The sequence below is a fragment of the Nymphalis io genome, chromosome 17 (genome assembly GCF_905147045.1).
Source record: "Nymphalis io chromosome 17, ilAglIoxx1.1, whole genome shotgun sequence".
NCBI classification, from domain to species: domain Eukaryota; kingdom Metazoa; phylum Arthropoda; class Insecta; order Lepidoptera; family Nymphalidae; genus Nymphalis; species Nymphalis io.
This window is the reverse complement of record NC_065904.1, coordinates 7,531,067-7,543,551: the sequence shown is the minus strand read 5'-3', so window position 1 is coordinate 7,543,551 and position 12,485 is coordinate 7,531,067. Positions and strand designations below refer to the sequence as shown.

The window sequence follows — 12,485 nt, the reverse complement described above, 5'->3', positions numbered from 1 at the left end:
CGAAGGGTGTCTGGGGATGAGATTGCAAAGAATCAGCAGTAAATGTAGGGGTAACTGCACCCAATCCGTTGGAATGGACCGCCATTGATTTATAGTTGTAATATAGTCAACTAGAGGAAGTTCTAAGAATTGAAATTCTTGGATTTCTTTGATACCGTTGGAAAATTTAAGACTACGGTTTTTCTCATGTGATATTAAAATTTTGCACTGCGCTCCGTTAATAATATTAAATCTTAACAGTTGAAGTATTTTGTGCATTTTGGGATAAGTGATACATGACCTGCAGTGGATTGCAATTGCCTATAATGATGATAAAGTGTTTTGTAGTTAGCTACTGTGTCTTAGACCATACGATTGAATCGAGGTTTCGTAATTTATTTCAAAAATTGGATTCGAATTTATAAATAACCTAATATTTGTTTTTAAATTTGAAACCTATTTTTATATGTCCAACCTATTTAGTTCCGTAACTGTTGTAGTTGTCCGGTAACGACAAAATAAAAAACAAATCTCAATATAATTAAATGATTAAATTTTGGAACGAAATAAAATAGGAATATTATTATAAAAACTTATTCTGGTTGTCAAATAAATGTTTGTCAAGATTAATTAATTGAAAAATGACAAACTAAGACACACTAAATTAATTGTTTTGAAACATGGCTTGTACGGGTCTTAGTTTGGTTTATTAATACCATTCGATAAAACTCGAGTCATTCTTGCTCGAGCCTTTTGTCGGAGCGTACAGACCTCTTGTGTAATATCGCTGAATAAAATAATAATGACAATCAGTTGACGTTTTTGTACTATTACTACTACATTATCTGTGAATATGAGCGACCGCCCTGATGAAAAATGGTGACTATGACGTCAGCTAGGTAGACAAAATCCCAATAATGTTGCATTATAAATAAATTTCACAATGAAATTTTACATCAACAAATTAATTTTATTTAAATAGCAATAGTTTAACCAAATTATATTTAATGAAAGTGTTGTAACAACTCATTATAATTACAACAATAATTTCAGCGCAAACATTTATCGAGTAAAAAATTAATAGACATCCTCAACACCAAACCGTGAATTTGCAAAATCATATTTTACACAGTAATTATTAATACAAATCACGTACAGTAAAGCTTGGTGATTATGAATGGCTGTAATAAGTTTTATAATTACCGTGTCACGTAATTTATTTGCCTGTTATAAATATTGGGGTAAACACGTCGACATATCTGGCGCACCTCAATAACGTGGTTATAATAATGAAACATCGTCGGAACGACATCGACAAAAACAATTTGTCGAACATCGTCGCTGGAATGTCGATAATTAAACAAACCTGCACTAGCTATTTCACTTGCGCCGCCGATGGATCCATATATTCCGTTTCTATTTTACTTTTTAATCCGAACGGCTATGAATCTATTCACTGGTATAAATAACTGCAGAGGGAACAGAGTTCATCGATATCGATGAAAATCAGTGACAATAAATCCTCGATATCTATAGGTCGTAAAGATGACGAGAACAAGAGAACGGTCCTATGGCTTATCGATGAAAAAAAAAAGTAAATGGAACACCCAGCAGTCGATGTGATATGTTGGGATTAAGAGGCGAACATCAATAAGTAGCTTTCAAAATTCCGCGCACACCGGGACGGGAGAGGCGCAGGAAAAAATTGAAAGGCGCTTCAAATATGTCGTTAGAATATTAAATGGTAAAATACTGAATAATGCAATGAGTGCCTTGCGAATGATATAACTGTGATCATTGTTGAAGTTATTTGCAAACCATTAGTGTTGGTAACGAACATTGGAATTCGGATAAGACGAGGTTCTTTTTTTTTTGCTTTTTGAATTTAATTTAGGAAGGCATACTAGCAACTCCAATCTAATATTACCTAAGTGATTGCGGCTTGTGGAAACTGGCAATGCAGATATATAAAAACCATATAGGATAGACCGGATAGACCAAAGCCATACCCACATAGCCATTCATACCATCCAGCGTTATACCTACCATCATTGAGCAAGGATATAAACTTAAGCAACAGCTCAGTTAAATAGTAATTTTTAAGTAACATGTTTAAATTATTTTGTTAATATGAAACTATAGTACGTACCTTATATTAGATTTTTTTTTATCAAAAACCCATTTAAAATTTTAATCATAATATCGAACAAGAAGAAAATTCTAGAATTCTTCAAATTAAAATCCTAATTATTATATTTTATGCGGAAGTAAGTATGTATATTTGTTTTTGTTTTTTTTGAGGAATTTACGTTTTAATTTCTTAACCAATCATTAAGAAGTTTTCTGTAAAGAAAATTACATCGAAACTTAGAGCAGAAACTGGTGTTATATGTTATATAATATATACGTTATATATTTTATCTATAAGTTCGATGTTTATTGATTTGTTCACAAAAACGGTCCAGAGATAATCTCGGATAAGCATGCCGAAAACTGAAGGATACCTCTAAGCTACATAATACCCTTATACTCAGACATCCAATCCCCTTAATGTTCAAAAGAGTTTGTATATTTTTGAACCGTTTAATGCTTTAATAGATTTAAATTTTAAACGAGGAAACCATGTATGGTGTCTTTAATGTAATTATCCGGTGAATTTAAAAAGAGTTCGGATTCCTCATTCTGATGAGATTTTTTCAGAACATTCCGTATTATTGCAGTTTATTGATATTTGATATAGTTAATATATTAGGAAAGTATTTTATAAGTGATGCGTCAAAACCTATTAGAAAAAAATTGTTGCCACAAAAAATTAGACTAGTTACCGGTAAATTTTAAGACAAATCTACCTATTCGATACGAAAATGTAATACTCAGCCGGGTTTTTTTCTAATTTTGCAATTATTTACAATTTTCAATATGATAAAGAACTTACTAATTTTATAACATCCTTTTAAACAAACGTTCCTTTACATTTTTACTAGAATTTCGATAGATTTCGAGTTTCAAATATAAATTAATATTATATTTATTTAATATACATATATAAATATAATATTTATTAAAATAAACAACTTTTTTTCATATTAATATGAAAAATCAAAATGATAAACACTTGAAATATGCTTAGTTATAAACAACAGTAATATAATAAATAATTATAAAAAAAATAATTATTTATCCTGAGCTGAGCATGTAAACAATTTGAAGTAAACTATACTTTTAAAAATGTTGCCAGCATGTAGAACCTCTTAACATACCTTAAGTGTGAAAACAGAAGTATAATAGTGTTAAAGGGTGTTTACTGCCTCCACTTACTATCTCTAATGGGCCATGTGCACTTTATTGTCTAAAATTGCATTTCCCAGATGAAAATTCCAATCCTTTTTTGTCTTTAAAACAAAGCGGTACTAAAAATTCATGGGATTTTACGCACACTGAATTGAAGGAACGAATGGTCTTATTTACTCACAATATATGTCGCTTGTTATGTACTGTTGTCAAAATGAGTTTGTTTATGTAACTATGTGTATATTTTATATCCTTAAATTTTTATGGCAACAATTTTAAGTTAATTAGTGCAATAGTTCCGAACTACGTCTTTACTTGTTTTCCAAGGGACCAGAGTGAACACCGACAACTGTTTACGCTCAGGTCTACTGTTGAGAATTTTTTTGATAGAAAAAGGCAAAACTGTTTCGTTGATCCTGACCTGTACTTTAAACCAGAACTTCGGGGTATGCAAGCCACTAGATCAACGAGGCATTGGATATAATCAATAACAGGAAATAAGGGACATTGAAATATCTTCTCCATATCACAATGCGCCACACGACCCATTAAATTCACTTACCATTATAGAAAGGATTTCCTTAGGCTGTTCACATTACATTAACTTTTTACACGGCGACGCGCCCCTCAAATATATCATAACGGTAGGGAATAAGCATATAAGAAATTATTATAACGCAGATATAATATTAATGATTAAAAAATTGCTAGTTTTAAAATAATTAATGTTTTTTTAAATGAACACGAGTAGTCACGTTTGTCGTATTGATTTTTTCTCGGTCGAATATTCATTTGATAGCTTCAGATTTGGTTTCATCTTGTTAAATTATACTTGAATAAAGGTCAATAGAGATACCAATTGAGTTGATCAATTAACAGTGTACATTGAGATAATAAGTGTACAAAGTGTACAAAGAGCTTTACTGGTGGTAGAGCTTTGTGCAAGCTCGTCTGGGTAGGTAGCACCCACTCATCAGATATTCTACCGCAAAACAGCAGTACTTGGTATTGTTGTGTTCCGGTTTGAAGGGTGAGTGAGCCAGTGTAATTACATGCACAAGGGACATAACATCTTAGTTCCCAAGGTTGTTGGCGCATTGGTGATGTAAGCGATGGTTAACATTTCTTACAATGCCAATGTCTAAGGGCCTTTGGTGACCACCATAAGGTGACCCATATGCTCGTCCGCCTTCCTATTCTATAAAAAAAGAGTTATATGTATTACAATGTAAAAGTTTTATATAAATCCTTATTCTACCCATGCGAAGCCGGATTGTGTAGCTAGTAAATAACATAAATTAATTGTGTATCACCCCTAAATACTAAATTATTTAAATTTGACAATCTTTATTTTGGACTGCACAAGATCATATAAGATATAAATAGTAGTAATAATTACACTATATCCTAATTAAAACAAATAGCAGAAAACTTCTCAGTACTTGATACTCCCGCTAATTTTGATTTTAGAAATTAAATCTTTATATATAAGCGAAATACCACTCATTACAAGATCTCCTAAGCCATCCGCCCGATTTATTTGAAATTTGTCACGGATTTTACGCAAATCCTATCCAGAATACATTATCTACCTTCTTCTCTACCCGCGTGAAGTCGAGATGGTTAGAGATTAAATAAATAAAATTATAATACTAGTCTCAAATTATGTATCACATATTGCATATCACAATGCTTGTAGTCATGCGCTAACCTATATATTAAAAAAAAGAACATTGATATTGTATGTAATGTTGTTCAAATAAAGTGTTTTAATAGATAATTGATCGATCTATTTTTTTTTTATTTTAATTCAAATTCAACCAAAAATTTATCATTCCAATTTCAAATTCAGTTGTGTTTTAAATCTCAAATTGCATCGATTACCTATTTCACATATATACACATACCGTACTGTAATGTTATTTAAACCAAATACTATATCAAAACAAATTCATGCTTCGACGATACATATTCGTATAAACAAGTCATATACGAAACGTCTTGTTAGTTTCAAGTCTATGATCACGTTCTTGCATGCTTATTTACGAAGCTGGCATGATACCAAGCAACCCCTCTATATATCAATGTTATATATTAGCTTAATATTTTAAAAGCCTTCATAAACGAGCTGCTGATCGTAGCTTTGCTTGTATAAAATATTTCGATTTGATTTTATCGTTGTAGAATCATATTTGTGAATGATTTTTTTTTATATTTAATACATATATTATTTATCTATAATTTTGTATTACTTAAGTTAATCTGGCAATATTCTCTGTGTTGCGATCAATGAGGATATGTTTTTTATAGAATAGGAAGGCGGACGAGCATATGGACCACCTGATGGTAAGTGGTCACCAACGCCCTTAGACATTGGCATTGACATTGGCATTGACATTGAGATACATAAGTTTTTTTTAAGCATTTAATATAAATTTTAGTACGAATGTTTCTTTATAATTTGTATAGCAAAATGATTTACTCTTTACAATTTATGACATATCCTTGAGAATTAGGATGATGATGATAACCCAAATCATACACATAGGAATCAAGACAACCAATCCTAGATTAATAAAGGTTTTTCCTAACTACTTTGATTAATATTAAATAAAAGAAATATTTTTTCACACTTAATTATAAGCAAATAATAGTTTAGTATTTTACAAGAAAATTTTAATATTAAAATATCATAAGACACGATTAAAAATTTGTTTCCATTTTAAATTTTCATTACGAATACCCTGCTAAGTTGGCGTGGAAAACGATGGAAGATCTTGGCGTGTTCTTGAGGTTAACGTCATAACTTAGCGTTCCTATTGCTTGAGCCAAATTTATGTTCCAATAAATTTTTTAACTTAACTTTTTGGCAAGTATGTCGTTAGCTTGTATCTGCTTTATATTAACAGGAATATTGCTGATGAATATTATTATTGTATAACAAGAATAGCATTCAGTTTGTACGTCGAAAATGAAAAATTTTAAACTACTTATCGAATCGAGTATTTTGAATTATAACGTCATTATAAAATTTTGGTATGCATTGATTTCTTTCGGGAGTGCTGTCATATCTTCAGTAAAGTTAGCCGCATCGAAAAGTATATTACAGGCCATAAATTGTTATTATACCGCGTTGATAGTACATTAAGCTTCATCGATCCTCCACGAGCAAATTGGCCGACTTATTTCACATTTTCCATCATAATACCGTAACATCGACTGTGAGAGGACACGACGCTTATAGCAATTTATTCGACGTCGATGGGCACAAACAGTGTCCTTCTAATCGACATTTTAGATATACGAGACCGGTAAAGCGAAGGATTAAAAAGGGCAACGCGCTGTATATACATATATATATATATATATATATATATCCATACAGCATCCGACGTGATTATAAGACTGTAAATGAGGCGGAATTCAGAGGCTTACGTCATTCGAATCTCCGCGTTTGTCGTTATTAAAGGAAACATTTACTAAGGAAAACGTTTTCTGCATTGCAATTGTAGCAATTTTATGTATTAACAGATTAATCTTCGTCAGTACGTTGTACTTTCTTACAGCAAATATTTTTAGCTCGATGTACGACGAGCTTGCCCTTTTAATTATCCACATTCCGGGTGGACAATTTGTCCGCTGGCTTTCGGGCCCGGATATTAATTTCGATACATTGTCCCTACCCGGCTGGAACGACGGCCATTATTTTCGGCCCACAAGAAACGATTTAAACGCTTCTATCAACGACTTAAATTTATAATGATTATAATCGAAAACGCTGATGGGAAAGGCGCGGATACTTAATTTGTCTTTGCTTGTAATTATATCTCAAACAAAAATAGATTATGTAAACATTGATAATTTAACTAACAAATCACTTCAATTTGTAAATTTAGAATAAAATTGAAGACGATGGGACTTTTCGTCCCAAAATTTAACTTCAAACGACTTCGCTTAGATATGTTTTAGATAAAGATTATTTATACAGTGTCTTATTTTACAAATCCAATTTCCGCATGAATACACGGGATGGTTGTAAATAACGCAGACAAAGCTTCGCAAGAATCGCGTACCGTTCGATACATTATGCAGACCACGCTTCGTTGCGCCGAGCAATGAGCTCTGTAAATATACCGGGCACATCTGAACGACGTTTTTCCACTTCCTAACATTTTTTCCACTAACTGTACATACTTTTCAAAGCAGTTCTAAAACTTTCGAGTGATTGAAGTAGCTTAGTAACTTTGTTACTGTTTAATTTCAATATAGAACAATGAGCGGCAAGATTAAAGCGCTCTTCAAAAGAACAAATATTTAAGCCGATATAAGCCGAATAGTATATTATTATCTGTGTCCGTATATTGCACGGTAGTGGTATTTTCTGCATCGTTAGTTTTGAAGGATGATCGCGTTAACTTCATAACAAACAGTTCTCCCCATGATAAAATCATGTTTTGTGGATTGTACAAAAAATTATAGCCGCAGCTAAGGCGTAAGACATTACGTTATTAGCTGTATCATCTGAAATATACGAATGAAGCCTTATCGTCACAGTTGGAAGGCACTATTTCACGTACTTTTGTTCTCCGCGTCACTTTTTTGGCCCGTCTCTGGGGCGTAGAGGAAAAGTCGTGATTTACAGACGACAAAAATGTTATTTTCGTTACAGGCTGTGTGAACGTTGGTTGTGGGCTTGCGTGACATATTTTTCTAGTGTCGAGGATGACAAATGGGAAGATAAATCACGACGAAAGCCAGCTTTTATTTTAAAAGTTTTATTCCTACGTTGCTCTCCAAGTTTATTATTTCGTTTGATAATTTTATTTATTATTAAAGTTCCTGTGTTCAAATATCTATCATGATTTTCATATGTGAGTTAATTATAAAGATAGGATTACAATTATAATGCGCTTAACAGTACCAATTATTTTTTACATTTACTAAAGTAACCATGATTCAGTCACAATTTCTTTTATCGCTAGATTCAGTGAACGATAAAGTTTATCACCAACGAGAGTATAAAATGATAAAGGAGGGATTTGTTGTAAGCGCTCATTTCCGCCGGCGTCGAGTTCGTTATATTCGGTTTTGCACCCCTGACGAGACTGCCATCGCCGATTCAACAATGAAATTTATATCAAACAATGATATATTCTAAGATATTCTTTTTAAATAAAATATACATATTATATAAACTTTTTGGATCATTCTTTTCATTTTAATGTCAGCGTCAAATTCGCGCATTTAATATTACTATCAACTACAATTAATAAGAATATTAAAATATATTTATTTCATTTTTATACTCATATAATACAATATTGAAGTAAAATATCGTATCTACTGCAAGATAAACAATATTATTGTATAATTATGTATAGGAATGCGTACCAACGCGGGATGCTTACGGTGTTTTTCAGTGTTGGCTCAAAACCATTAGCTATATGGGATACTCATACTCAAGATGGGTATATAACAAGGTTTTTGGACCAAGATATTAAGTCAATGGTCTTAGAAATAGGTGGAACTAATGTAAGTACTACATACATTACTTGCCCGAAAGGCCATATGGTTCTAGGTATTACGATGCCGTTTTTAGTTATGATAGTGAAGAATCTGAAAAAGTACTTTTCATTCGAAGTGACTATTCTTGATGAAACAGGAACTCGAAGAAGGTTTCGAGTATCGAATTTTCAAAGCAGCACTCAAATTCTACCTCTCTGTACAGTAATGCCTATCGGCCTTTCTGAAGGGTGGAATCAAATTCAATTCAATTTAGCAGAATTTACTCGTCGCGCGTATAAGAAACAATATGTTGAAGTACAAAAACTTAAGATTAATGCTAATATTCGACTTCGTAGAGTTTATTTTACTGAACGTCTAGTACCAGAGAATCAATTACCACCAGAATACAAATTATATTTTCCGCTTACGTCTAAATATGCTAAAGAAAAAAATGCCATTGAATCAAATGCAGTTGATAAAGAAAATGTGAAACCGTCTACATCTCAGTCTTTAAAAGAACGTAGCACTACACAGAGTCGTGAACGTTTAAGAAGCAAAGTAGACTTAGTAAGAAGTTCTAAAACTTCCATTTATTCTATTAAAAAAGCACCGTCAATTGAAACTAGAAGAGATTCAAGAACAGTTACTGAATCTGTTCAAGAAGAATCATTTAAGGAAGACAAAGAACAAATAACAGAGGAGTCTATAAATAAAGAGGACATTGAAGATAATAAAGAGAATATTGAAGATCATAAAGTAGGTGAAGGTGATAAAGAGGTAAATAAAGGTAATGAAGAAGTAAGTGAAGAGCATGAAAACGTGGAAGAAGTAACTGCGGTTTAATATTCGTTAGAAACAGAAACAAACAAATTAGTATAAAAAAGTAACTTGAACATAGTTCTCACAGATTCTTTCTTTATATTTTATTTATTATATTGGTAATATTCATTTCCTTTAATTTTTCAGCAATACATAATACAGTTTTTAAAAACACTCTAAATGTTTATTTTATTTAAGTAAATGTATTTTTTTACCGTAAAAATATTTTCTATGTTAATATATCTGAAATTTTGTTGTTCCTTTGTTTTAAATACTGGTTTGTTAAAAAAATGTAAAACGTCAGTAATGTATTATGACATTTAGTAAAAGTTGTTATTATTTTATATTAAACAGTCAAAATATTGCTTGAAATCTTGAAATAAGTACAATAGACAATGTTTAAAAATACATATCAAAGTGGGTTATTATCAATATTCTACAGTTGCGGTTCAAATCCACTAGCAATATGGGACATGGAAGTAAAGAATGGTCATATAAAACGCCTAACAGATAATGAAGTAAACTCTATAGTCCTAGAAATAGTGAGTACAAATGTTGCGACAACTTTTATTACGTGTCCAAAGAGGAATCAAGTGTTAGGCATCAAACTTCCCTTTCTTGTGATGATAGTCAAGAACCTTAAAAGATATTTTTCATTTGAAATAACCATTATAGATGATAAAAACATGCGGAGACGATTTAGAATTTCAAATTTTCAGTCAACGACAAAAATTAAACCTTTCTGTACAAGCATGCCGATAGGATTATCTGGTGGATGGAACCAAATACAGTTTAATTTAGCCGATTTTACAAGACGTGCTTATGGTACACAGTTCATAGAAGCGCTCCGTGTGCAGGTGCATGCTAATGCTCGTTTACGACGAATATATTTTAGCGAACGACTTTATACTGAAGAAGAATTGCCCCAGGACTATAAACTATATTTACCACTGGAGAAAAAGTCAAAGAAAGCTAAACAGGAAAAGAAGGAAGAACAAACGGCGACAAAGATTCCTTCTCAGCCTCCTGTTAAAGAAGCTCCTGTGGCAGTTGTAGCTGAGCCACCAGTGGAAAGTAAAGTTAGTGCAGCTACTATTACACCTTTGGATGCTAGACCCGGTGAAGAGAAAGACGTAGCAGTACATTCTGAATCTGTTGAAGATATTACGCCTGAAACAGTAGTGGTAGAAGTATCGTCAAAAGAAGGCGAAGAAACTGTGTTAACAAACGAACCAACTGATGAACAAATAACAAAAATAGAACCAGTTGAGGATATTCCTGTAGAAGAATGAATATTCTTTTTTGGTTTTTTACTATTCTTATTTTTAGATCCAGTTTGCATTTAATTTGTAATCCGAAATATAATATATTGTCATTTGAATGTCTGAGTTTATAAATTAAGTATATAGTTTAGATTAGTGTAAAAGCAATTACTTACGAAACAGTATCAATTTACGTACCTGAAAAAAGAAAATATATTAATTATTATTTGCATTACAAATATGTTATTAATTTTTTTTTCGGTTAAAACATTTGACGCTACAAAAACTACTAACAATTGACTCTAGTTTTGAGAATGCATGATAATTTAGGTTATAAGATTACAGCTACTAAATGTAAAATTAATTCATAATCAAAAACAAGAATTAGTAAATGATAAACATAACAGAATTTCATTAGGAGGTTCATCTGAAAATCACGGCCTCTATATTCTTTTTTATTTCGCTGAATGCGTAAGCCGGGATATCTTTAAATATGTAAACAAAATGCTCCGTTTCGACCTTTCTCCAGTATACGTTTACCTTTAATAATAATAAATGTTTTTAACAGCTATGGAACTACGATAAAAGGCAACGCAGGTACAGGTTTCTTTAATGTTAGAAATTGAAGTTGTGTTTATATACACTGGCCTCCAAAAAAATCGACCCACCTACATTTTTTGTAAAAAAGCTATCGTATGGTTTTAAACTACCACATATTTATATTTTTAAGATTGATAATGAAAAAATGCAATTGTAGGATTGTACAAAAACAGAAATAGTGCGCAAAAAATAGGTTTTTAGGTAAATATGTGACGAAACACGAAAACACAAAATTTTACGCAATTTTATTTTTTTGTGTACAAAACGATTATGCCGTTTGTTTTTAAATTTGGGTGCCTAAATCTTACTTTAATAGGGAGTGTTTCCTCCTCTTGACCTAATCACTGCCTGCATACGCCTATTAAGTGACCTGATTAGCTTTTTAATGTCTTCCTGTGGGGTCCGTTGCCATTCTTCAGTTAGGGCAGCTTCCAGTTGATTCAGGGTTTCTGGAATTGGATTTCGTACTCGAACCGTACGTTTTAGCTGGTCCCAGAGGTGCTCTATCGGGTTTAAGTCCGGACTATTGGCTGGCCACTGCATAACTGGAATTTCGACTTCCCTGAGATAGTCTTTAACAATTCTAGCGACGTGAGGTCGTGCGTTGTCGTGCATAAGTTGGAAATTATCCCCAATATATCCAGCGTAAGGCATCACATGAGGCTCCAGAATGTCCGTTATGTAAGTTTCAGCACGATTACGGAAAAAAACCAGCTCTGTGCGTCCCGTCAAAGAAATACCTCCCTAAAACATTGTAGAGCCTCCACCAAATCGGACTGTTTCTCGAATGTAACACTGAGAGTAGCGTTCTCCTGGCCTTCGCATGACGTTACGTCGTCCATCAGAGCCTACTAGAGACATTCGGCTTTCATCACTGAACAATACTGTCTCCCATTGGTCCAGTGTCCAATCGACGTGCTGCCTAGCAAATTGTAGTCTTGCTTGTCGATGGGATGCTGTGAGTTTTGGTCCTGTTGCTGGCTTGTGAGGGGTTAAGTTTTGCTCTCGAAGTCTTCTTCTTACAGTATT

General features: G+C 32.6%; 3 protein-coding genes across 4 annotated transcripts in view; 2 read left to right on the top strand and 1 right to left on the bottom strand.

Annotated features, from left to right (window-relative positions):
* Window positions 1–12,485, bottom strand: part of LOC126774824 (semaphorin-1A) — a 360,413-nt gene that overhangs the window by 132,632 nt on the left and 215,296 nt on the right. The window lies entirely within an intron of this gene.
* LOC126774695 (cilia- and flagella-associated protein 20-like) lies at window positions 8,644–9,618 on the top strand. Its single transcript, XM_050496233.1, has one exon. It carries the CDS (start codon window positions 8,644–8,646, stop codon window positions 9,616–9,618), a length of 975 nt encoding a protein of 324 aa, XP_050352190.1.
* Window positions 9,990–10,886, top strand: LOC126774694 (cilia- and flagella-associated protein 20-like). The gene has a single exon (XM_050496232.1). It carries the CDS (start codon window positions 9,990–9,992, stop codon window positions 10,884–10,886), a length of 897 nt encoding a protein of 298 aa, XP_050352189.1.